The sequence below is a fragment of the Bos mutus genome, chromosome 11 (genome assembly GCF_027580195.1).
Source record: "Bos mutus isolate GX-2022 chromosome 11, NWIPB_WYAK_1.1, whole genome shotgun sequence".
Lineage (NCBI taxonomy): Eukaryota > Metazoa > Chordata > Mammalia > Artiodactyla > Bovidae > Bos > Bos mutus.
Genome location: NC_091627.1, coordinates 99,211,199 through 99,238,630, shown reverse-complemented (window position 1 = coordinate 99,238,630; position 27,432 = coordinate 99,211,199). Strand labels below are relative to the sequence as shown.

Genomic DNA, 27,432 nt, shown 5'->3' with positions numbered 1-27,432 from the left:
CCCATCTATTTCCCATGAAGTGATGGGACCAGATGCCATGATCTTCGTTTTCTGAATGTTGAGCTTTCAGCCAACTTTTTCACTTTCCACTTTCACTTTCGTCAAGAGGCTTTTGAGTTCCTCTTCACTTTCTGCCATAAGGGTGGTGTTATCTGCATATCTGAGGTTATTGATATTTCTCCCAGCAATCTTGATTCCAGCTTGTGTTTCTTCCAGCCCAGCATTTCTCATGATGTACTCTGCATAGAAGTTAAATAAGCAGGGTGACAATACACAGCCTTGAGGTACTCCTTTTCCTATTTGGAACCAGTCTGTGGTTCCATGTCCAGTTCTAACTGTTGCTTCCTGACCTGCATATAGGTTTCTCAAGAGGCAGGTCAGGTGGTCTGGCATTCCCATCTCTTTCAGAATTTTCCACAGTTTATTGTGATCCACACAGTCAAAGGCTTTGGCATAGTCAATAAAGCAGAAATAGATGTTTTTCTGGAACTCCCTTGCTTTTCCCATGATCCAGCGGATGTTGGCAATTTGATCTCTGGTTCTTCTGCCTTTTCTAAAACCAGCTTGAACATCTGGAAATTCATGGTTCACGTATTGCTGAAGCCTGGCTTGGAGAATTTTGAGCATTACTTTACTAGTGTGTGAGATGAGTGTAATTGTGCGGTAGTTTGAGCATTCTTTGGCATTGCCTTTCTTTGGGATTGGAATGAAAACTGACCTTTTCCAGTCCTGTGGCCACTGCTGAGTTTTCCAAATTTGCTGGCATATTGAGTGCAGCACTTTCACAGCATCATCTTTCAGGATTTGAAATAGCTCAACTGGAATTCCATCACCTCCACTAGCTTTGTTCGTAGTGATGCTTTCTAAGGCCCACTTGACTTCACATTCCAGGATGTCTGGCTCTAGGTGAGTGATCACATCATCGTGATTATCTGGGTCATGAAGATCTTTTTTGTACAGTTCTTCTGTGTATTCTTGCCACCTCTTATTTATATCTTCTGCTTCTGTTAGATCCATACCATTTCTGTCCTTTATCGAGCCCATCTTTGCATGAAATGTTCCCTTGGTATCTCTAATTTTCTTGAAGGGATCTCTAGTCTTTCCCATTCTGTTGTTTTCCTCTATTCCTTTGCAGTGATCACTGAGGAAGGCTTTCTTATCTCTCCTTGCTATTCTTTGGAACTCTGCATTCAGATGCTTATATCTTTCCTTTTCTCCTTTCCTTTTCACTTCTCTTCTTTTCACAGCTATTTGTAAGGCCTCCCCAGACAGCCATTTTGCTTTTTTGCATTTCTTTTCCATGGGGATGGTCTTGATCCCTGTCTCCTGTACAATGTCACGAACCTCATTCCATGGTTCATCAAGCACTCTATCTATCAGATCTAGGCCCTTAAATCTATTTCTCACTTCCACTGTATAATCATAAGGGATTTGATTTAGGTCATACCTGAATGGTCTAGTGGTTTTCCCTACTTTTTTCAATTTCAGTCTGAATTTGCCAATAAGGAGTTCATGATCTGAGCCACAGTCAGCTCCCAGTCTTGTTTTTGGTGACTGTATAGAGCTTCTCCATCTTTGGCTGCAAAGAATATAATCAATCTGATTTCAGTGTTGACCATCTGGTGATGTCCATGTGTAGAGTCTTCTCTTATGTTGTTGGAAGAGGGTGTTTGTTATGACCAGTGCGTTCTCTTGGCAAAACTCTATTAGCCTTTGCCCTGCTTCATTCCATATTCCAAGGGCAAATTTGCCTGTTACTCCCAGTGTTTCTTGACTTCCTACTTTTGCATTCCAGTCCCCTATAATGAAAAGGACATCTTTTTTGGGTGTTAGTTCTAAAAGGTCTTGGAGGTCTTCATAGAACCGTTCAACTTCAGCTTCTTCAGCGTTACTGGTTAGGGCATAGACTTGGATTACTGTGATACTGAACGGTTTGCCTTGGAAATGAACAGAGATCATTCTTTCATTTTTGAGATTGCATCCAAGTACTGCATTTCGGATTCTTTTGTTGACCATGATGGCTACTCCATTTCTTCTAAGGGATTCCTGCCCACAGTAGTAGATATAGTGGTCATCTGAGTTAAATTCACCCATTCCAGTCCACTTTAGTTCGCTGATTCCTAGAATGTCGACGTTCACTCTTGCCATCTCCTGTTTGACCACTTCCAGTTTGCCTTGATTCATGGACCTAACATTCCAGGTTCCTATGCAATATTGCTCTTTACAGCATCAGACCTTGCTTCTATCACCAGTCACATCCACAACTGGGTATTGTTTTTGCTTTGGCTCCGTCTCTTCATTCTTTCCACTCATCTCCAGTAGCATATTGGGCACCTACTGACCTGGGGAGTTCCCCTTTCAGTATCCTATCATTTTGCGTTTTCATACTGTTCATGGGGTTCTCAAGGCAAGAATACTGAAGTGGTTTGCCATTCCCTTCTCCAGTGGACCACATTCTGTCAGACCTCTCCACCATGACCTGCCCGTCTTGGGTTGCCCCACGGGCGTGGCTTAGTTTCATTGAGTTAGACCAGGCTGTGGTCCATGTGATTAGATTGACTAGTTTTCTGTGAGTATGGTTTCAGTGTGTCTGCCCTCTGATGCCCTCTTGCAACACCTACCGTCTTACTTGGGTTTCTCTTACCTTGGACGTGGGGTATCTCTTCACGGCTGCTCCAGCAAAGCGCAGCTGCTGCTCCTTACCTTGGATGAGGGGTATCTCCTCGCAGCCCCTCCTGACCTTGAACGTGGAGTAGCTCCTCTAGGCCCTCCTGCACCTGCGCAGCTACCGCTCCTTGGATGTGGGGTTGCTCCTCTCAACTGAGGGACTAACACTACCTCTTTAGCCTTGAATTTCACACCCTTCATTGTTTAGCTCAAAATTATCTTGCAACTCTTCCCCTAATAATCTTCCCAATTAAAATGTGCTCCAGTCAGATTGTTGCAGGGAAGAACAAAATCTGACTACAGGTCAGATCTGTTTCTTTTACTTTAACCTTTGCTTCTCGTTGCTTCTGTTTACTAAGAGGATACTGTCTGTACATAATGGCCTGCCTTAGTGAACCCAGCCCCTCGGCCTGAAGGTTAAACCAAAGTGCCTTTGCTCAGGGAAACACCCTTACTGGGTCCACCTGTGGGTTGCTACACGAAGGAAGAAATTAACACATGCCCTCCCAGTGCTAGCCATCCCAGGAGATATTTGCAAGATTACAGGGCTTTTTACTTTAATTCCTCACCACCTCTGTCTCTGTGTTTTAAAGAAACTGGCATCCAGGCCCTCCAAAGAGCAAGTTTGGACTCAGTAACAAGGTGAATCTACTCAATGAATGAAGATATTTTTGAAACCATCTAGCTGGGCTATTGGAGAAGGCAGTGGCACCCCACTCCAGTACTCTTGCCTGGAAAATCCCATGGACGGGGGAGCCTGGTAGGCTGCCATCTATGGGGTCGCACAGAGTCAGACACGACTGAAGCAACTTAGCAGCAGCAGCAGCAGCAGGGCTATTCCTGACTCTCCCCTATTTCTCTCCGAGTTCTCCCCTTCTAAAATGCCTTCCCTTCTGTTATTCAATTATTTAAGCCCTTGTTGTTGTTTAGTTGTTCAGTCGTGTCTGACTTTTTATGACCCCCCTGGACTGTATCCCTTGAGCGGGGATTCGACACCCAGATATACATGGTGTAGAACATCTGGCAGCAGGAAGTGGAATGGGCTGGGAGATGGGGGGTGAAGTAGGAGGTCAGGAAGACACTGCAGTGAGTGGATGAGAAGTGGGGAGAACCTGCCCTCAGTGAAAGTCACGGGAGTGGAGGAGAGTAGATACGTGTCAGGGGCAGCGAGTGGAAGGTGTAAGTGATAAAATAGGTTGCTGATGCATGAGGAGCAGAGGTGATGGAGTCCTCATAAGAATGCCACTTGACTTCCTCTTAAGTGGATGACTGGTTGGCAATGTCACTGGTTAAATCAGGGAAACAAAGATTTTTCATCTTTATTTATTGGTTTGGTCGAGAAGGAGGTGTACATTTGGAAGGAGCTGGTGTTAAATCCCAGTGATAGACATTTTTTTTTTAAGTTAAAAATGCTTGTTTTATTTTATTTTTAGTTGAAGTGCCAGTGTATATATAAGTTACAGGTATAGGACATAGTGATTCATAATTTTTAAAGGTTATACTCCATTAATGCATGGGTGCTAAGTCTTCAGTTGTGTCTGACCCTGTTCGACCCTATGGACTGTAGCCAGCTGGGTTCCTCTGTCCATGGAATTCTCCAAAGAAGAATACTGGAATGGGTTGCCATTTCCTCCTCCAGGAGATCTTCCCAACCCAGGAATCAGAACCTGTGTCTTTCATGTCTCCTGCATTGGCAGGCGGGTTCTTTACCACTGGCACCACCTGGGAAGATATACTGTATTTATAGTTATTATAAAATATTGGCTGTATTCTCCATGCTGTACAATACATCCTTGTAGCTTATGCTTCACCTAATAGTTCGCACCTCTGACTCCCTACCTATATCTTACCCTGGCCCCGTCCCCCTCCCCACTGGTAACTACTAGTTTGTTCTCTATACCTGTGAAGTTGCTTATTTTTTTGTTAAATTCGCTAGTTTGTCCTGTGGATCCCTCAAGACTCTTGCTTGAGCTTCAAAGGCGAGTTTTGCATGAGAGCCGAGTTCTCTCTCTCATAGCCCTCAGGATGGAGGAGGCAGAAAGCAGGAGGAGGCAGGAGGGCACAGAAGGACTGAGAAGATTCTAGAACCTGCACAGGCTGTGGGAAGCACTTGATCTTGTCAAGCTCCAGCCTTGACAAGGATGCTGAGGCTGGGGGATGCGTGCCGGCTTGCCTGGGTACCCATCTGCGTGGCTCTGAAAGGCCCCTGGCACCCACCTCCACTGGTGTCCCAGCGACCAGAGCCGGGTTACCTGCCCACCTCTCATCCTGGTTCTCTGCTCCGCAGGCTTCCACCTCAACCGCAGGCTACCGGGCCTCATGCCCGAGAGTTGCCTGCTCATCCTCGTGGGGGCGCTGGTAGGCGCGGTCATCTTCGGAACGGACCACAAGTCCCCGCCGGTGATGGACTCGAGCATCTATTTCTTGTACCTCCTCCCGCCCATCGTCCTGGAAAGCGGCTACTTCATGCCCACGCGGCCCTTCTTCGAGAACCTCGGCTCCATCCTGTGGTGGGCGGGCCTGGGCGCCCTGCTCAACGCCTTCGGCATCGGCCTCTCGCTCTACCTGATCTGCCAGGTCCCGGCCTTTGGGCTGGGCGACATCAACCTGCTTCAGAACCTGCTGTTCGGGAGCCTCATCTCGGCCGTGGACCCGGTGGCCGTCCTGGCCGTGTTCGAGGAGGCACGTGTGAACGAGCAGCTATACATGATGATCTTTGGGGAGGCCCTGCTCAATGACGGCATCAGCGTGGTGAGACGCACACACGGTCCCCAGGGAGCGGGGCAGGGGTCGGGGGTGGGAAGCGGGCAGCACAGAGACTGGCCCGGGCGGCCTGGCCACATCCGCCACTGGGATCTGCAGGGTGCCGACACTGGCTTGCTACACTGCTCGCCTTCATTAGCTTCTAAGTTTTGTGTTTTTTGGCCAAGAAGGATGTGGGATATTAGCGCCTCCATCAGGGATTGAACCTGCAACCCCTTGCATTGGAAGGCAAAGTCCTAACCACTGGACTGCCGGGGAAATCCCCACTATCTTCTTTAAAGAGAGAAACAGAGGAGAGGATGCGTAAGTCTGATGAATTTGGTTTTTCACTTTGCAGAAACCCTTGCTAAAGGCTCTTCTGTGTTTTCACACTGGGTCGAGCAACACTATTGTTGTTAGTTTCTAAGTCGTGTCCAACTCTTTTACAACCCCATGGACTATAGTTGGCAGGCTCCTCTGTCCATGGGATTCTCCAGGCAGGAATACTGGAGTGGGTTGTCATTCCCTTCTCCAGGGGACCTTCCCAATCCAGTGGTTGAACCTGTGTCTCTTGTGTCTCCTGCCTTGGCAGGCGGATTCTTTACCACTGACACCTGGGAAGCCTGGGAGAAGCAATACTTCGGATTTAATGTTCTCTCAGCATCGGACCTCAGCTTTTAGATTTCTTTCTTAAGTCCTGATTTAGATGATGAAGTTAGATAAAAGCTAGGGGTCGGGAGAGAGATGATGGCAGGTTTGCACGAATGCATTGGCTTGTTTATCAGTCTCAGTTGTGTGACTCCCATAGAGAATGTGAGGGGGCACCTCTGCTTAGGAGTCCTCTGGGAGAGAAGCTGAGAAGGGTTTACAGGCCAGATCAGCACAGAGCATCAACCCCAGAGGTGTCTTTGGCTAGAGGTGCTGGAACATTCTAGACTGGCTGTTGCACTGCTGTTTCCTTATGTTACTGTAAACCTTCACCAGGGGTTAGTCTCCATGATTTTATATAAACTTCGATGCACCTTTCTTATTTTTACATTGATATCACATCACATAACAAATACTAGAATGCACTTTCAGTGTAAGAGACTCCAATAGTACAAAATTATACCGAGTAAACAAAAGCCTCCATCTGGCCCTCTCCTCACCCTCCTGGATCCAGTTTCCATATCCCTTCCGGTCTTTATGTTGAACACAGGCATATGCATAGGTAAGCATTGGTATTGTTCAGTCGCTAAGTTGTATTGGAGAACTCCAGGCATCCTTGTCCTTCTCTACCTCCTCGAATTTGCACAGATTCATTCCTTGAGTCGGTGATGCCATCCAACCATCTCATCCTCTGCCATCTACTTCTCCTCCTGCCCTCAGTCTTTCCCAGCATCAGGGTCTTTTCCAGTGAGTCACTTCTTCACATCAGGTGGCCAAAGTATTGGAGCTTAAGCTTCAGCATCAGTCCTTCCAGTGAATATTCAGGGTTGATTTCCTTTAGGATTGACTGGTTGGATCTCCTTGCATCATTCTACATAAACTGGGTGGGATTATATCAGATGTATGCTTAGATGTAACAAATCTTAGACTTCTTTCTAGATCTTTCCCACTGTTGCAGAGTGTTTCATAGATGACGTTTGCAATGATTTATTTAACCATTTCTCCATGGATGAATATTCACGTGGTTGCCAGTTTTTCACTTTCAAAAACAATACTGCAATAAGTATTCTTGTTTCTACATGCATCTCTCTTTTGTACTTGTGTGCCTTTATATAGGATAGTTTCTTGAAAGTAAAGTTTCTGGGTTAAAAAGTAGTTGTACCTGGGGGCTCCCCTGGTGGGCCAGTGGTTAAGACTTCATGTTCCAGTACAGGGGGTACAGGTGCGACCTCTGGTTGGGGAGCTAAGATCTTGCATATGTCACAGCAAAAACAAAACAAAACAAAACAAAACAAAACATGAAACAGAAGCAATATTGTAACAAATTTGATAGACTTTTAAAATGGTCCATGCTGAAAAAATCTAAAAAAATTAAAAGTGTTTAAAAATAGGTGCACTTAAAAAGTTGAGAGATGCTGTTCTAATCACCTCTTCTTCATTCAGCTGGTAAAGGAGGGATTCCCACCCGAGGGTTCAGGAGTGACTCCAGCAGTTAACAAATGAGACTAATGACAGTGTATTAGTCACTTATACTCACAGTTCAGGGGAGGAGACGTAACACACCCCACAGGGTCACGTGGGAGCTGCACTCGGAAACAGTGAGCTCTCAGTGTCTGCAGAAGACACTGTTAGAAGGATGGGGTACCTCCTGGGTCCTCGGGAAAGACGTGCTTGACTTTTTTTTTAAACAAACATTTATTTGGTACCTATTTTGTTCTAGGCATTGTGCTAGCTACTTGGGTGGCAATAATGAGATGAGACGAGGTTCTTTGCTCTTTTTTTATAATTTTTTTATATTGGATCATAATTGATTAACAATGTTGTATTAGTTTCAGGTGTACAGCCAAGTGATTCAGTTATACATGTATCAATTCTTTATCAAATTCTTTTGAGTAATTCCACAAGCTGGCAGGGAACTGGGCCCCAGTTCGCATGGATATGCAACTACTGGTCCCTGAATAAGGAGCTTATCGGCTGGAGGATGTTACCCTGGTGTCAGGTTGCAGGGGGAGCTTGCAGTAGGGTCACTCAGGACCCCGCCCCTTTTTACCAAATACAATATTAAACCTTAATTTCAGTTTTTATGTACACAGCTGCCAAGATTTCCTGGAAATCTTTATGGACTTATATTTCCATAGAACATGTGTTATTCATAAGTGCATATTTCCTTGTGTTGCTGTCAACAAAGGGCCTTATTTTCTTAATGTTTTCCCATCTAATGAGAAAAAAAGGATGACAAGTGTTTGTTGTAATTTGCATGATGATTAAGCATCTTTTCAACAATTGTAGATCATTAGTGTTTCTTATCCTGCAAACTGGATGTTCATGTCCTATCAGGGTTGTCAGACTTAAATAAATATATAGGACACCAGTTAAACTTGGATTTCATATAAAAAATGAATCATATTTAATAAGTGTGTCCCAATTATTGTATGCAAGCATTGATTTTTGTCCCTTTTCTTTGAGACCATTTGCTGATCTTTTTTTTTATTTTATTTTTTAAAGAAAACTTTAAAAAGGAACTTTTTAAACTTTCTAAATTTTAAACTTTTGGATGCTACATAAAAAGCAAATATTTTCTCCCATTTTGTTCCTTAATTATTTTAAATCTTGGTATCCTGTAAAAGTTTTAAATTTGTATGTAGTCAAACCTACTATCATATTATTTTCATATTTTGCTTTCTGACATTGTACATAACCAAAAATCATACAAACTTTAAAAAAATTTTCTCCCTTTTGCAATTAATTATGTAAGTCACCTAGCATACAGTTTTTTAGTATTGTTAGTCATAATTTTATTTTCTCTTTTTAGAATTTTCATGTATCAGTTTTATTGAAGCTAATTTACCATGTTGTGTTAACTTCCGCTGTACAGCAAAGAGACTCAGGTATATACATACATACCTTCCTTTTAAAATTCTTTTCCATTGTGGTTTATCCCAGGATATTGATTATAGTTCCCTGTGCTCTACGGTAGGACCTTGTTCATCCTGGCACAAGATTCTATTGTGAGAATTTGATCAAACTAGGTCAAAATAGATAGTACTGGGGGCAGGGGAAAATAATCCAAGATATGGGGTGGATTCACCAAGTGGAAGACCCACACCTGAAATTAGAAATCACTTCATTTATTCATAATGAGAATCTCTAAGTGTTGAGCATGACTCTAGGCTCATCAGACGGGCACAAGCTTTCCTGCTGGGTGAGTGTCTCAGAAAGCCAAGTTGTCAGCGAGTCGCCACAGGACCCTGGCCTCCAGCCTGCCAGCCCATTCAGAGACCTCATTTCTCAGCATGTGGCCCTCAAGCTCTGTGCCTCAGAATCCCCCAAGTGGGTCTGATGGGCACTCAGACATCCAAACCCCACCCCAGACCCACTGATCCCCACTCTCTGGGAATGGAGCCTGGGAATCTGTATTCTTAACCAGCATCTCAGACAATGGCTATTGTTTGAGAACTCCTGGTTCATGGCCTTTAAGTGTCAAGAAACTGACCCATCTGGATATAAAATATTGCTACATCTGGGAAAGGACTGGGCTGGACTCATCTTGGAGATCCCCTTTCCCCCACCCTTTCTTTCTTTAGATGCTTTCTTGCTTGGGGTTTTGTTACAGTAGAATAAGTGATGCCAGCTGGGAACCAGTTCCCCCTCCTAGGGCAGCCTCTCTGAGCTATGGTGCCTCCAGACGTCATCTCACTGTACTCATATCCAAGTCCCTTGGGGTCCCTTGCTGACTGTAATGCCATGTAAGGCCTCTTGGCAACCCATCATGAGGCCATTATTCTACTTCCTCTTCATAAATGTTTAGTGTCATGGTCTGTGCGCCAGGTGGAGAAGAATTTGCAGACACGAGACAGAATGAGAGGTGAATATCTTTTAGAGTGAGAGATGCTGTTAGAATAGTGGGCCATCGCAAGGGAGAGCCGACACCTTTCACGGGATAGTAGCCAATTATTGTAGCCTCAAGACAGAGGAAACTCCTGCAGGAAGGCTGGCATTAGATGATTGGTTAGGACGCTATAGGGTGGGCATTTTTACCTGATATGGGATCCGAGAGCTGTATGGTTCAGGTCAGGGGAATTCAAGGCAACTGTTGCTATGGGGCTCTGCTGCTAAGTCACGTCAGTCGTGTCCGACTCTGTGCGACCCCATAGATGGTGGCCCACCAGGCTCCGTTCCTGGGATTCTCCAGGCAAGCATACTGGAGTGGGTTGCCATTTCCTTCTCCAGTGCAGGAAAGAGAAAAGTGAAAGTGAAGTGGGGCTTGGTCACTTCCAAAGGTGACCTCGGTACAGGGCTCCACATCTGTGGCCTTGGTGATCTTGGTATAGGGCTCCACAGTTAGAGAAATTTAGAAATGACAGTACCACCTCACTTACTTTTCATAGAACAATCTCTTTCTTGATGCAGCCTATAAATTTTCTTGCCGAGACGTAGTCTTTATTGTTGTTCAGTTACTAAGTCGTGCCTGATTCTTTGTGACCTCCATGGACGCTTTCCTTCACTATCTCCCAGAGTTTGCTAAAACTCATGTCTATTGAGTTGGTGATGACATCCAACCATTCCCACCTCAGTCTCCCTCTTCTCTTGCTGTTAGTCTTTCCCAGCATCAAGGTCTTTTCCAATGAGTCAGCTCTTTGCATCAGGCAGCCATGAAAACATGGGGCTCTGCTATCTCCCTGGCTGCCTCTGAACTTGAGACTCACTTCATCCTGAATTGTCTCTAGATTTTACATCTAGACCCGTCACGGCTTGGGGGTTCTTTGCTGACAAAATTTGTTTGACTTTCCCAAAGTTTAATTGCTTCCACTTGGACTTTTTTTTTTTAAATGATCATTTCAAAATAAAATTGCAATTTTCGGCTGACCAGAGTATCTGTGGAGGGCCCTGCTGTGACCTCCACCCGGCGAAGCTGCTGTGGCGTTGGCTCTGGGTTGAGATGGGGGCTTGCTCACACGTCACTCCAGGTCACTCTGTGGTCACCCACAGCACAGTGATATTAAGTGTGTGCTGGGGCCCTTCTGCATCCCTGCGTGAAATTGGAGAAGCTCCGGGCTGGATTTAGAAAGCAGTTTGACAGCAACTGGTATTTAATGCAGGGCAGTTGTATTTTGAGTGCAGGGCTTGGACTCACCCTTTCATTGAGGAGGGCAGCCATCACACGCGGGCTCTTCCAGCAGAAAGTCTGAGTCAGCAGAGAGAGACCTGTGATTTGCGGGTGACTTGAGACAACTTTGCAGATCCTCATCCACGGAAGAGCTGCCTGGCACTGAAGGGAAGATGTTGCAGAACCATGGAAAAGAGTGATGGCCCTGACCCTCCAAGCCTCTTGTCCACTTAACTTCTCCTTCTTGCTGCATATTTTAGGTTATGACTCTAATCATAAGAATTTCCTTAGTGGTAGGCAGAGGAAGCAGAGACAAAACCCAAATACCTTTTAAATAATAACTAGTATCCTCAGCAGATGCGTCCCAGGTGGCTCAGTGGTAAAGAACCCTCCTGCCAGTGCAGGAGATGTGGGTTCGATCCCTGGGTCAGGGAGATCCCCTGGAGAAAGAACTGGCCTCTTCGGTATTCTTGCCTTGGAAATCCCATGGATGGAGGATCCTGGTGGGCTATAGTCCATGGGGTCACAAGAGTCAAACACGACTTAGCAACTAAACCACCACCCATCCTCAGTTGAATCTCATGGCCAATTTCATAGCAGAAAAAGAGAAGCAGCTGCTATGTCCAGGCTCTGTATGGGGGTCACTTGTGCATTTACTATTTGATCCAATTCCTAGATTTTTACTGTCAGGCCTGAATGAATAACCATATTTCACAGATGAAGAAACTATAGCAAAAGGAGTAAAGTTGAAGGGCATCCGGCCTGGCCATGATGGACCAGACATGGGTGCACAAGGAGGTCTCTTCCCATTCTCTTTTCTTTTTTCTCATTTTATTTGTATTTGGCTGTGTTGGCTCTTCATTGATGCTTAGGCTTTTCTCTAGTTGCAGTGAGCAGGGGCTACTCTCCATTGCTGTGCATGGGTTCCTCATTGCAGTGGCTTCTCTTGTTGCCGAGCATGGGATCTGGAGCACAAAAGTTGTGACGCAGGGGCTTAGTTGTTCGTCGGCATGTGGGATCTTTCTGACCCGGGGATTTGACCCTGTGTCTCCTGCATTGGCAGGTGGATTCTTTACACTGAGCCACCAGGGAAGTCCCCCTTTCTCTTCTCTCTTATTCTTACCCTTTGAATGTTCAACTCATGGAGCTGGAAAGACAGGAGAGAACCCATATGTTACTGACGAGGAGACTGGGCTCATGTCCAGTGGGCAGGAAATACAGTGGTCTTTCTCCAAAATAGAGTTGGCTTGTTTGGCCAAGTCCAGCATGTGGATCTAGGAAAGATTCTGGTCATCTCTGTGCCTGAGTTCTGTAAAATTAGGGTGATGGTATTACTTAGCTCTTAAGACCACTAGAAAATTCCTGTTAAGCTTTTAGAACAGTGAGTGCTCAGCATGCAGGGAGAACCCCATGCATGCTGGCTATTGTTTTATATCACACCAGCTCAGGTCAAAGCCTTTGACTGTGTGAATCACAATAAACTGTGGAAAATTCTGAAAGAGACAGGCATACGAGACCACCTGACCTGCCTCTTGAGAAATCTGTATGCAGGTCAGGAAGCAACAGCTAGAACTGGACATGGAACAACAGACTGGTTCCAAATAGGAAAAGGAGAACATCAAGGTTGTATATTGTCACCCGGCTTATTTAACGTATATGTAGAGTACATCATGAGAAATGCTGGGCTGGATGAAGCACAAGCTGGAATCAAGATTGCCGGGAGAAATATCAATAACCTCAGATATGCAGATGACACCAACCTTTTGGCAGAAAGTGAAGAGGAACTAAAGAGCCTCTTGATGAAAGTGAAAGAGGAGAGTGAAAAATTTGGCTTAAAACTCGACATTGAGAAAACTAAGATCATGGCATCTGGTCCCATCACTTCATGGCAAATACATGGGGAAACAGTGGAAACAGTGTCAGACTTTATTTTTTGGGTCTCCAAGGTCACTGTGAATGGTGATTGCAGCCATGAAATTAATAGACACTTGCTGCTTGGAAGGAAAGTTATGACCAACCTAGACAGCATATTAAAAAGCAGATATTACTTTGTCCACACAGGTCCATCTAGTCAAGGCTATGGTTTTTCCAGTAGTCATGGTTTTGGAGAAGACTCTTGAGAGTCCCTTGGACTGCAAGGAGATCCAACCAGTCCATCCTAAAGGAAATCAGTCCTGAATACTCATTGGAAGGACTGATGTTGAAGCTGAAACTGCAATACTTTGGCCACCTGATGTGAAGAGCTGACTCATTGGAAAAGATTCTGATTCTGGGAAAGATTGAAGGCGGGAAGATAAGGGGACGACACAGGATGAGATGATTGGATGGCATCACCGACTCAATGGACATGAATTTGAGTAAGCTCCAGGAGTTGGTGATGGACAAGGAGGCCTGGTGTTCTGCAGTCTGTGGGGTCACAAGGAGTCGGAAATGACTGAGCGACTGAACTGAACTGAACTGAACTGAACTCATGGAGGTCTGTGCTGGTTAGCTCCCTCCTAGTAGGCATTTGGTTTTAAATATGGCACTGCTTCAGGTACTGTAGGCACTTTGTTCTTATATTTGTATTCCTCCCTGGTTTTCCTGCATCAATTTGCTGAATAAGCAACAAGGTAAGGCCACCAAGGTTCCTATGGCCTCCCATCTCACCCCATACTCTCCTCCTCCACCTCACTGAGGGGTCTCAACATCCCCCCCTCCACCTCATCTGAGGGGTCCCTACATACCCCCTCCTCCACCTCACTGAGAGGACCCCAAGTCTGCTTGGCCAAGGCTGAGATTTGAACCTCGGCAGCCTGGCTCCAGAGCATCTCTGCTTCTAACTGCCACGCCATGTTGCCTCTTCACGCCTTGCTCCCTGTCCCTCTACTTTCTTCTCCTCTGGTTTTTCTCCGTCCTCTGATAATGTCTTCATTGGGCATCTTGCTGCCACTATGGTCCATTCTTTGGGAGCACAGTGGATGAGAGAGTGGTAGAAGGAGCCACCGAGAGTTTCTGAGCAGGAACCTTCGGCCAGCCACATTGGCGGGTATTTGACATACTTTTGCTTCTTGCATGCTGAGTCACTCAGTTGTGCCTGACTCTTTGTGATCCCATGGATAACCAATCTCCTCTACCCATGGGAACAAGAATACTTGAGTGGATTATCATTTCCTCCTCCAGAGGATCATTCTGACCCAGGTGGTATGGATGATGTCTTAAATTCAAAGCAAGCTAGGATGGCAGGGGAACAGCTTGCCAGAGGAAACTGTATCTAATTTGGAAGAGATTTTCAAAAACATTCATTTGGGGGTGAATTTTCCTCCATAGGAGAAGACAATGGCACCCCACTCTAGTATTCTTGCCTGGAAAATCTGATGGACGGAGGAGCCTGGTGGGCTGCAGTCCATGGGGTCGCTAGGAGTTGGACACGACTGAGCGACTTCTCTTTCACTTTTCACTTTCATGCATTGGAGAAGGAAATGGCAACCCACTCCAGTGTTCTTGCCTGGAGAATCCCAGGGACAGGGGAGCCTAGTGGGCTGCCGTCTATGGGGTCGCACAGAGTCAGATACGACTGAAGAGACTTAGCAGCAGCAGCAGCAGCAGCAGTTTCCTCCATAATTCTCTCTGGTTTATATTAATATTTTCCTGCATCAAAGACATCCTAGCTCCAGGAAGATCGTATTCAAGAGGCAGTACATTGTGCCCATGAGCATGGACAGGGAGGCCATATGCCCTAGTTCAAGGCCCGGCTTGTTTACCTGCAAACAGTGTGCCTTCAGTTGAGTGATTTAACCCCTCTGACCCCCCAGTTTCCTTTCTGCAAACTGGAGCCAGGATGTCTGAGGGTTCAAGGGAGTTGATACACGTAAGCATTTAAAACAACACCTGGCACAGAGTTAAGCACAGACCTTCACTGTTTGTAATATTATGATTTACAAGAAGAAACATATATGTTTGGTCTTTGTCCCCATTCAGGGCACTGCCATTGTTGTTCAGCTGCTTGGTTGTGTCCAACTTTTTGCAACCCAACCCCATGGACTGCAGCACGCCAGACTTCCCTGTCCTTTACTATCTCCCGGAATTTGCTCAAACTCATGTCCATTGAGCCATCCAACCAGCTCATGCTCATTCAGGGCATTGAGCTCATTAAAACACTTGGAATTTCCTAAGTGAAGAGAGCTGAGCTGAATTTGTTATGCTAATGAAGTGACTTTTGGAAAGCCCCTACGTAGGGGAAGAGGGCTGATTGCCAGTGGAATCAACCTTATAATTAAGGAGTTGGACTTCTCAGTCTCCCTCCTTAAGCCTCCCCCCTCCCACCTACAGGAAAGGGAGCTGAGCTGGAGTAAAGTCAGTCACCCATGACCAGTGATTTAATCAACCCAGCCTATGTAACGAAGCCTCCAGAAAAAGCTAGAGGATTGGCTTTGGAGAGCTTTCAGGTTGGCAGAGATTTGGGGAGGGTGGTGGTCCTGGGGAGGGCATAGGAGCCCCACAACCCTGCCCCCATCCTTTGTCCTAAGAATCTCTTCCATCTGGCTGCTCCTTCTGTAGTAAATCAGTCATCAAGTTAGTAAGATGTTTCTCTGAGTTCTGTGAGCCATTCTAGCAAATTAACCAACCCCAGGAGGGTCTTCCCTGGTGGCTCAGAGCTTAAAGCATCTGCCTACAATGCGGGAGACCTGGGTTCGATCCCTGGGTCGGGAAGTTCCCCTGGAGAAGGAAATGGCAACCCACTCCAGTATTCTTGCTTGGAGAATCCCATGGACAGAGGAGCCTGGTGGGCTACAGTCCACGGGGTCACAAAGAGTCGGGCACGGCTGAGCGACCTTACTTACTTACTTAAGGAGGGTCTATAGCTGGTGAGTCAGAAACCCAGGTGACAACCTGGACTTACTTGTGCTGGACATCTGAAGCAGAGGAGGGGCTGTCCTGCGAGGCTGAACCCTTAACCTGTGGGATCTGACTCCCATCTGGTCCTGTAGGTGGACTGATGCCAGATGGTGAAATCAGTCCTCTGGGCATTTGCTCCAGGTTGGCGTGGAGGTGATGAGAGATGTCAGGCTGGTTGGTTCCTTGATGGGATCAGGGTTGAGGAGCAGTTGTGGGTGAGTGATCACTACTGGGCCTTCCCTGGTGACTCAGAGGGTAAAGAATCTGCATGCAGTGAGGGAGACTCAAGTTCCATCCCTGGCTTGGGAAGACCCCCTAGAGAAGGGAATGGCACTCTCCACCCACTCCATATTCCTGCCTAGAGAATCCCATGGACAGAGGAGCCTGGTGGGCAAATGTCCACCAGTAATCCACGGGGTAGCAAAGAGTTGGACACGACTGAGTGACTAACACTTTGACAAGATCACTCTTAGTTCTGAACTGCTAAGTCTGAGATACCATCAAATCAGCCCACTGAAAAGAAATTTTCCCTAGTTTTAGAAATAGGAGTCTAGAGCCTGGAAGAGAGATTGGAGGGAAATGTGTATTTGAAAGTGATTGGCAGGTAGATGGTAACAGCAGCTATGAAGTATGGTCTGTCCTTTACCCTACCATGTTTTAAGCTGAGAAGGAGGGTCAGGCTTTTTAAATTGAAAGGAAGCTCCTTAAAGAAACTTCTTTGCTGTGTCCTAAATCAATAAAATCCTGCCACTCTTTGTTAAATTTTCTGACCTTTTTTTAGAAGTAAGGTAAAAGCTTCTTCCCTTCTGTCATTTTTTAAAGCTTTTTTCTAATTTAAATTGAAGTATAGTTTATCTACACTTATCTGAAAGTTAGTTTCAGATATATAGCAAGGTGAGTCAGTAATATACTGAACATATGTGTGTTACACAGTATATTACACAGTATTTATATTATATTACATTAGTATATTATATTTTATTGGTGTTTATATTACACAGTGTAGTACACAGTATATTACTGACTCATCTTGCTATATGTGTGTGTGTATATATATATATACACACACACACATATTTGTTGTTTTTTAGTCACTAAGTCATGTCTGACTCTTTGTAACCCCATAGACTGTGGCCCACCAGGCTTCCCCGTCCATGGAATTGCCCAGCGTGAATACTCCAGTGGATTGCCATTTCCTTCTCCTGGGGATCTTCCTGACCCAGGGATTGAACTGCATCTCCAGTTTATCATTTGTATATCATTCCTCGGTAAAGTTGGTAAAAAAACAAATACCAGCACATTTGAAGTTGACTCTCCACTTCTGCTAAACCCTGGGTGGTGGGCAGGTGTCTTTGATCATTATTTTCTGTGTTGAAAGACCTTTGCAAACTTTTATAGTGGTGTCCATAAAGGGTTACCAGTACTGTGATCTTGGGAGGTTGGTGAGCTTGTTAAAGGTAACAGAAAAGGACCACTTAATGAAACTTCTCTAAACTGTTTTTTAACAGCATGGCTTCTGACACCAAATGTGTGCATGTTTTTCCCAATTCCAACCAGTTCTCCAAATCTTCAGATACCAACTTAGTGTCCTGCAATTTGTTTCAGTTCTGACACTAAGTATTCAGAATTAGCACAAACCCCACAGGTTAAGGGCTCTGTCCCATAAGACTCCTTGACATCAGGCACCGACCACAAGACAACATACTTCTGACTGACTGGCTGTAAAATTGGGCGTCCCCACAACTCGCTCTTTAGGTTTGACAATTTGCCGGAACAGCTTATAGAACTCAGGAAAGCAGCTTAGTTTTTATTTCCAGTTTATTTCAATCTTAAAGGACTTCAACCCTGAATAGTCATTGGAAGGATTGAAGCTGAAGTTCCAATACTTTGGCTACCTGATGTAAAGAGCTGACTTGTTGGAAAAGATCCTGATGCTGGGAAAGACTGAGGGAGAAAGAGAAGGGATGACAGAGGATGAGATGGCTGGATGGCATCATCTACTCAGTGGACATGAGTTTAAGCAAACTCCAGGAGATAGTGAAGGACGGGAAAGCCTGGTGTGCAGTCCATGGGGTCTCAAAGAATCAGACATGACTGAGCGACTGAACAGCAACAGCCAGATTTTTGGAAAGGGTGCAACTCAGGAACAACCAAATGAAAGGGATGTGTAGGGTGAGGTCCCGAGGAGTGTGTGCAGAGCTTCCATGTCTTCTCCAGGTGCACCACCCTCCCAGCACCAACCTGTAAGCTTTCTGAACACTGTTCTTTGGGGTTTTTCCAGAAGTTGCATTACTTAGGCATGACTGATGACGTTGTTGGCCACTGAGTATTGAAATCAAGCTCCAGCCTTTCTCCTCTTCCTGGAGGGTCAGGGAGTAGGGATGAAAGATACAACCTTACCATCACATGGTTGTTTCCTCCAGCAACCAGTCCCCCTCCTTGCTGGCAGGGTAAAGGGAACCCCAGCAAGAGTCACTTCATTAGTGTAAATTCAGGAGGGATTGAAAAGCACTCATTACAAATGACTCAGAGAATTACTAGATCTTTAGGAACTTTGTGCCAGGTACTGGGGACAAAGGAAAACATATACATATTTTTTTCTTTTTAATATTTTATTTTTTTAATTTATTTATTTGGCTGCACTGGGGTTTAGTTGCAGCACACAGGATCCTTTTTTTCCTCCGGCATCTTTTGGTTGTGGCGTGTGGGATCTTTAGTTGTGACTTGCAAATTCTTAGTTGTAGCATGTGGGATCTACTTCTCTGATCAGGGGTGGAACCAGGGCCCCCTGCTCTGGGAGCATGGAGTCTTAGCCACCAGACCACCAGGGAAGTTTTCCAAAATATATGTTTCTTATTTTGTCCCGATTTTGCACCTGCCCACTGAGCAAAGAAGGTAAATATGATTTTGTTTCTCCTTAGTGCCAGGGATGTGTTTGAGCGTTAGCATTGGCTGAGTTTCCCCTTCCAATATATTAAAAATATACACACATGATTGTGATTTGAAAGGAACCCAAAGAAAATCTTTCATAACTGTAATGACATTCACAGCCATATAATTTGAAAGATAAGAATTGTTTTCCATGTAGTCATATGGATTATGTCTGTAAGTGTAGTCTTCTTAATTATACGTATGACTTTAGCTTCTGAAAATGCCATAGCCTCTTCCTGGCAGCGCGCACGGGTGTCTGGGGCCAGGACTAGTCCTGTTGACCTTCCCAGGTCCTAGGAACAGATCAGGCTGCTCCTTATAATCTGTAGAGCAGTGCAAAAGAGTTTTCTTTTGTGGCCTAAACATGCAAATCTTTGAGTCTCAATCATACTCCATGGGTTTCCTTGGGTTTAAGAGTCAAATAAACTCCCAGAGTCTCAATTAGACTCATTCAGATTTGCTTTTTGAGTCTCATGCTAGCTTCCAGCTTCTCGTCTTGGCTTCACTCCTTGGGACATGAGCACAGCTCCAAAGTGCAACACCCAGGCCTTCTGAGACCTGCACGTGGGTTGCCCCAAGGTCAGGCAAAAGGTTAAATCGAACTAAAGAAAGTCACTGAGTTGGGATACAACCACTAAGTTTCTTTTGGATTCCTTTTGAAACCATAAGTCACAATTTTCTTGCAAAAACTCAGGCAAGGTTTTTCTTAGAGCATGGTTTTGCTTTGCTTAAATAATATCCGTGCCCGTGTAGTCAGTCGTGTCCGACTCTTTGCGACTCCGTGGACTATAACCCGCCAGGCTCCTCTGCCCATGGGATGTCTTAGGCAAGAATTCTGGAGTGGGTTGCCATTTCCTCCTCCAGGGGATATTCCCAACTCAGGGATAGAACCTTTGTGTCTCCTGCGTTGGCAGATGGGTTCCTTACCATTAGCGCCTCCTGGGAAGCCTTGTTACAGCAACCCTAGGGAACTAACATAGAAGGCAGTGTGGCCAAGCTGCCCTGGAGCGGGGCATGAGGGCCTGTGAGCAGAGGGGCCGTTGCATGCCCCCCTCATGGTCCTTCCCCTCCGTTAGTAGAGTTCACTAGATGAAGCCACCCAGATGAAGACTGGTAACACTTGAACTACTTTCAGAAATGTTGCTCTCTGCCAACTCACATTCCAAAGACAAAACCTGTGCTGGGCTGGATAACACTCTGGACCTTCATGTGCAAATGGACAGCAAAAAGTGTATGAATCGATTCCATCCTGACTCCGGAGAGCAATAAAAGACTTTCATTGTTTATTATGGAGCCTGTGTTGAAGGGTACATTCAGAGCCAGAGGAAATCAATTGAAAATGACACCAAACTCAGCAAAGAGGCTGGCGCGAAGCAGGTGCTCCGTGCTTTAAAGCTGTATTATACTTCTTGGGGCTGCCCAGGTAGTTTAGTGGTAAGGAAACCCCTGCTGATGCAGGAGACACAAGAGACGCAGTTTTGATCCCTGGGTCGGTAAGATCCCCTGGAGGAGGGCATGGCAACCCACTCCAGTATTCTCGCCTGGAGAATCCCATGGACAGAGAAGCCTGGGGGCTACAGTCTATAGGGTCACACAGAGACAGACACAACTGAGCAAAGGACAGATTGTACTTACTCCCTGAAGCCGAACAGGTTTAAATGATTTGGAATGCATATAATCTTTCGCAGCTGTGTCAATATTTCTTCTTATGCAATTTATTGTGGTGTATTATTCAACTAGACCCAAAGTTAAGAATCTGTGTGTAAACCAACGATGTATAAAGTAGATAACTAATGAGAACCTACTGTACAGCACAGTGGGCAGAAAAGAATTAAGGTACAATCTGTTTATAGAACATGTGTTAAGCTAAGCTTGAAAATGCATTCCAGTATACAGTAGGTGTAGACACATAGGTTTTGATTCCACTCATACGAGGTACCTAGAATAGGCGACTAATGCATAGAGTCAGAAAGTATATTAATAGATTGTGTGGCTGGGGACTTAGTGTTTATTAGGGACAGAGTTTAAATTTAGGATGGTGGAAAATTGGGAAATGGATGATGGTGAGAGTTGCAGAACAATGTGAATGTACTTAGTACCACTGACTGCTACTGCTAAGTCACTTCAGTCATGTCCCACTCTGTGTGACCCCATAGACAGCAGCCACCAGTCGCCCCCGTCCCTGGGATTCTCCAGGCAAGACCACTGGAGTGGGTTGCCATTTACTGAACTGTACAGTTAAACCTGGTCAAAATAGTATGTTTTATATTATGCGACTTTACCACAATAAAACAATTTAAAAAAAAGAATCTGTGTGTAAACTGTTTTTCATTTGTTTCTTTAGAATTAATTTAAACAAATTAACATCTGAACTCATGGTAAGGACTGGCTGGTATTACTAGCTGGAAAATTTATGTAGATGACTTTGTAAAGGCTACCTTGATTTCTTTTTCTTTTTTCTAAGATGCTTAAAATTTTTTTAAATTTATTTTTATTTTTCCCCAAACTTTTTTTGTATTGGGGTGAAAAAAATGTGGAACTCTTCACAAATTTGCATGTCATCCTTGAGCAGGGGCAGTGCTGATCTTCTCTGTATCATTCCAATTTTAGTATATGTGCTGCCAAAGCAAGCACAACTGTTTCTCACTTCTAATTTAAGTCTACTTTCCTTTTTCTCATTTTCTTTTCGTCTAGGTCTTGTATAACATCTTAATTGCCTTCACGAAGATGCACAAATTTGAAGACATAGAACCTGTGGACATTTTGGCTGGATGTGCCCGCTTCGTCATCGTTGGGTGCGGGGGGGCATTTTTTGGCGTCATCTTTGGATTCATTTCTGCGTTTATCACCCGCTTCACCCAGAACATCTCTGCGATCGAACCCCTCATCGTCTTCATGTTCAGCTACCTGTCCTACCTAGTGGCCGAGACACTCTACCTCTCTGGCATCCTGGCGTGAGTACAAACGGAGGACCCACTCCCATCCCATAAGGAGAGTTTAGGACCACATCTTGTGGACCAGAATTGGGAAAGGCCCGACTTCTAAAGCTAGTCCTCAAAAGCGATGCAGGAGGATTCAGGTTTCTTGAACTTCTGTCAAATCCAGTTCAGGTCCTTTGCCAAACAAATGTTCTCCCCAGCACCTGCGCTTGCTCTGTCCTGGTGATTTGCCTGAAGAGAGCTTGCTTAGCAAGTTTATAATGCTCAGAAAAGCTGGTGCGGAGATGAGCCGGGAGAGGTTCAAGGTTAAGGTCTCACTTCGGTTGTTACCTTTTTTCCTTGAAAAATGCATTATTTTAAAGGGAAGCATTGGAGAAGGCAATGGCACCCCACTCCAGTACTCTTGCCTGGAAAATCCCATGGATGGAGGAGCCTGGAAGGCTGCAGTCCATGGGGTCGCTGAGGGTCGTACACGACTGAGCGACTTCACTTTCACTTTTCACTTTCATGCATTGGAGAAGGAAATGGCAACCCACTCCAGTGTTCTTGCCTGGAGAATCCCAGGGACGGGGGAGCCTGGTGGGCTGCCGTCTATGGGGTGGCACAGAGTTGGACATGACTGAAGTGACTTAGCATAGCACAAAAGGAAACATGCCAGGAACTACTGTCATTCCTGGACTCTGCTTTCTGCTCTTTCACTTAAGTCATGTCATTGCTCCAGGACTGGTCAGTGTGGAGTAAAACTCAAGAGATAGGATAAGACTAGAAATTCAGATTTTTTTTTCTAATGAAAATGTTTTTGAAATGTTTATCCTTGTTTAGATCTTGGAATCAGGCTTCTCAACTTGATTTATTATATTTGATCATGTTGCCTTTTTAAAAATGACATTATCCTCATACCCAGATCCTTGGGCACACTTTTATTGTATAGAAGTATTTATTTTGATTACATACAGTAGTGTAAAGTCTAGGCAGCTTCCCTAGTGGCTGAGACGGTAAAGAACCTGCTTGCAATGCAAAAGACCGGGTTCATTCTCTGGGTTGGGAAGATCCCCCAGAGAAGGGAGTGTCTACCCACTCTAGTTATTCTTGCCTGGAGAATCCCATGGACAGGGGAGCCTGGCGGGCTACAGTCCACGGGATCGCATAGAGATGGACACAACTGAGCAACTGACACTTTTCCTTTCGCTTTCACAAAGTCTAGGCACTCATCAGTCTTTCTCTTTAAAAGTGAATGTGGCTGGACCTAGAGTCTGTTGTACAGAGTGAAGTAAGACAGAAAGAGGAAGACGAATATCTTATACTAACGCATATGTGTGGAATCTAGGAAATGGTACTGATGAGTCTGTCTGCAGGGCAGTAATAGAGCTGCAGACAGAGAGAACAGATGTGTGTACACACACGGGGAAGGAGAGGGTGGGAAGAATTGGGAGAGTAGCATTGACGTATGTACATGGCCTGCGTAAACATAGCAGGAAGCTGCCATTGCACAAGCAGCTCAGCCTAGTGCTCTGTGGCGACCTGGGGGGCGGGGATGGGTGGGGGGTGGTGGGAGGAAAGACCAAGAGGCAGGGGATATCTGTACACTTAGGGATGGTTCACACTGTTGTACAGCAGAAACCAACACAACGTTGTAAAGCAGTTATATTCTAAGTATAAATAACTAAATACCATCAGCGAAAGGAAATTTCTAGTTCTCATCAGGAAGTCCCAAGTCTAAAATTAAGTAACGATTCTGCCAATTTATTCAAATTAATGTATTTGGCTCATATAACCTCTCTTGCATTTTTGAAACCCACCTGATTTATTTGATACAATATACTAAAAGTATACATATATTTTGAAGAATAAAACCTACTATGTACTGAAAAAAATTGAGCAAACTACTAAGGCAAAGCAAATCCTTTCTTTCCTTTCCAAACTTGCTAAGTGGCTCTAGAATGAAGCATTTTAAGTGAAAATGTTCTCATTAAATTTTTGTAGGGAACATTATCGTATGAGGGGTCTTGCTGAATTATTCTTTCTGGGCAACTGCACTGGCTTTGTTTTGGTTTAAGGCAAGTGAAGCTGGGGGTAAGAGATAGGGCTGACATAGCTTTTGATGGGAGCAAGATAGAAACAGTCCTGCTTCTGGCTCCTGCATGAAGTATGTACCATTTTGTTTTCTGGAAACCATGCAACTCCCACCTTCCCCCATCACAGTCAATTTGTGCAGACCCCTTGGGTAGTGAGAAGAAGAAGAAAGAAAATGAACATTTGCAGTTGGAGATGTTCTGTCTGGATAAAAACAGGATTTGTGTCTCTGTGCCATCACGGGCTTCCCAGGTAGCTCAGTGGTAAAGAATCCACCCACCAATGCAGGAGACGCAGGGTTGGGAAGATCCCCTGGAGGAGGAAATGGCAAACCACTCCAGTACTCTTGCCTGGGAAAAGCCCATGCACAAAGGAGCCTGAGGGGTTACAATCTATGGGGTCACAAAGACATCAGACACAACTGAGTGACTGAGCACCCACACACACCATCACCAAAAGAGGATTCTCCAGTGAGGGGCAAGGTCCTGTGGCTTCTCTCTGTTCCTGCTGCAGAATCACAGCCTGTGCGGTGACCATGAAAAAGTATGTGGAAGAAAACGTGTCCCAGACCTCATACACGACTATCAAATACTTCATGAAGATGCTGAGCAGCGTCAGCGAGACCCTGATCTTCATCTTCATGGGCGTGTCCACCATTGGAAAGAACCACGAGTGGAACTGGGCTTTTATCTGCTTCACCCTGGTCTTCTGCCAGATCTGGAGGGCCATCAGTAAGACATGGCAAGCCCCACGGAGTCCTACCTGCTTCTCTTTTTATTTTTCTTATTCCTTCCTGCAAGGTTAAAGCATAAGCAATGAGATGATGCCAACTGGTTTAACTGGTTGGGGGTGGGGGTAGAGGGGTTGGGTACCTTATGGTGACCAGGAATGTTCTCTGGTTCGTTCCTCAATCAGTTCAAAATAATTACTAGCTGATAAGTGTTTGCACTAAAACAAAGCTGGAGCCAGAGCACTTTTATTTTTTTAATTGAGGAGAGAAATTTCACAAAGACACATTTAAATATAACTCAGTACATTTACCTTTTGCTCATCACATCTTTGCCAATTTGTACCTTCTTGCACCTTAAATTAGATATAGATTATAAACTGCAGGCTCTCTTTTACACTTTTGTTACAGGAAAAGTGAAATCTCACAAATTGTAGTCTATAGAAGGCAAATCCTGCTAGAAAACAACCTCCTAAATATTATAGATGGTTTTAGTCAAGGATTGAGTATGATGTATAGAAAACAAAGGAAGTGGATCCTTTCTTTTTAAAAAAAAAAATGCTTTGTAAAGGCAACTCTGCAATGTAACTCATTGTCTGTAGTTCAGTCCCTAAGTCCTGTCCAAATCCCTGTGATCCCGGGGACTGCTGCATGCTGGGCTCCCCTGTCCGACCATCCCTATCAAATATGCATCATTTAAAAACACGAGATGTCTTGTCAAAGGCCTTTTAATTTAACTTGTATATTTGTTTCTGGAATTAGTAAGAACACTCATTACTGAACTATAAGATTTCCTTTGATTAGAAGCAGTTATATTTTAAAATGGTTTTGACCAATATTTGATGCATTTTTACATGACTTTGATAGGTAATTTCAAGCCAATTACTCAGAGAGAAATTAGGAGAAATGGCTGATAACTCATCTTGAATATATCCATTCTAAATTCAGAATGGTTTTTAGGATGTAGGAAAGAATAACAAGAATGCAGAAATATTAAAAACATTCATAAAAGTAACTCTGAATATGTGTGCCTTGGGTCTTCAGAGGAGATGAGAATTAAGAATACTCTGATATAAATTTATAATCTCACATCAAGCCTTATCACTAATTAGCTATTTGACCTTGGGAAGACAGTTACCTGTGCTTCCCAGGTGGTGCAGCGGTTAAGAATCCGCCTGCCAATGCTGGAGATGTGAGTTCAATCCCTGGGTTGGGAAGATCCCCTGGAGAAGGAAATGGCAACCCACTCCAGTATGCTTGCCTGGAGAATCCCATAGACGGAGGAGCCTGGTGGGCTACAATCCATCACAAAGAGTTGGAGGCGACTGAGCACACATACAGAAGGTTAACTCCTGGAAAGCTTCTTCCCCAACCACAAAACAGTGTATGTGGACAAATTTCTTAGGTCCTTTTAAGTTCTAATACTGCAGGGACCTACAGAGTCAAGTTAATGTCAAGAGGAGCATCAGATTCAGAGCCTCAGCCCAGCCAACAGGAATAGAAACCATCTAGGAGATTAATGTTGCAGAGACCTCATCATGGTTGACCCTTGGTGACCATCCAGCCCAGCTCCTGTATTTTCCATCCAAGGGAAATGATGGAACAGTTCCCAAGAAAATGACTTGGCCACATCAGGGTGAGGGACAGAGCCAGGTGTCAGAGTCCAGCTCTCTGGCTACTACCTGACTCATCGTAGCTAAGAATAGTTCTCACTCACGAAGGGTTATAACATAGAAGGTCATGTTTTCTGTTATTTATAAATATTGAGTTTATTGAACTTTACCTCCATCTTCTGATATAAATACTGTCAGCATCTCCATAAAGCAGGTGAGGACACTGAGTATCTGACAAGATTAAGACACTTGTCCAAGGTCGCATGACTAGCCTGTGGAGGAGCCGGGACAAACAAAGCAAAATGAAAAACATTAAATTGCATTGTCTCCTGCATTTTCAATGTCCCTACTATCAAAGGATGCTAGGAAAGAATAACAAGAAGGTGGGAATATTTAAATTATTCATAAAATTAACTCTGAATATGCGTGCCTATTGGATCTTCAGGGGAGAAAAGAATTAAGAATACTCTGATATAAATTTATAATGTCACATCAAGTCTTGTCACTATCACTAACTAGTCATTTGACCTTGGTGATGGTGGTGGTGGTTCAGTAGCTAGGGCATGTCGGACTCTGTAACCCCGTGAATTGTAGCACACCAGGCTCCTCTGTCCTCCACCATCTCCCAGAGTTTGCTCAAATTCTGGTCTCTTGAGTTGGTGATATTATTTGATCTTGAGCGGACAGTCAACTACTCAAAAACTTCTACCCCAAGCACACAATGGTGGGTGTGGACCAATTCATTAGGTCCCTTTCAGTTCTAATACTACGTGATCTATAGGGCAGTAGAGTTAGTGTCAAGGATGCTTGCTGAGATGTCTGTGTCATTAGAAGTCACATGAGGATACCGAGTGCTTTATTATTCTCTGATTAGTCAGAGCTTAAGTGAAGGGACTGCTCTCACCAGGAAATCCTGCATTGGTTGTAACTCAGCCGTGTGGGCCACTGGGAGATGGAGAAAGATGTGATAGACAAGACCTGTTTCCAATAAGCTCTTCCACCCTCCATTTCCACTTACTGACAGTAAGAAGCCCCCTGGTGACCCCTTGCCAACTTCCCTTCTTGTTTGCATAGAGTTTCAAGAAGAACCAAATCACCCACACAAGC

General features: G+C 44.7%; 1 protein-coding gene and 1 non-coding gene across 2 annotated transcripts in view; one reads left to right on the top strand and one right to left on the bottom strand.

Annotated features, from left to right (window-relative positions):
- Positions 1-27,432, top strand: part of SLC9A4 (solute carrier family 9 member A4) — a 56,171-nt gene that overhangs the window by 4,709 nt on the left and 24,030 nt on the right. The window contains exons 2-4 of the mRNA XM_005899943.3: positions 4,955-5,418; positions 21,668-21,927; positions 24,499-24,716. Coding sequence (XP_005900005.3) covers positions 4,955-5,418; positions 21,668-21,927; positions 24,499-24,716 — 942 coding nt within the window. The remainder of the gene's footprint in view (positions 1-4,954; positions 5,419-21,667; positions 21,928-24,498; positions 24,717-27,432) is intronic.
- On the bottom strand, positions 21,501-21,607 carry LOC138990086 (U6 spliceosomal RNA). The gene has a single exon (XR_011466251.1). It is a non-coding gene; the product is annotated as a U6 spliceosomal RNA (small nuclear RNA).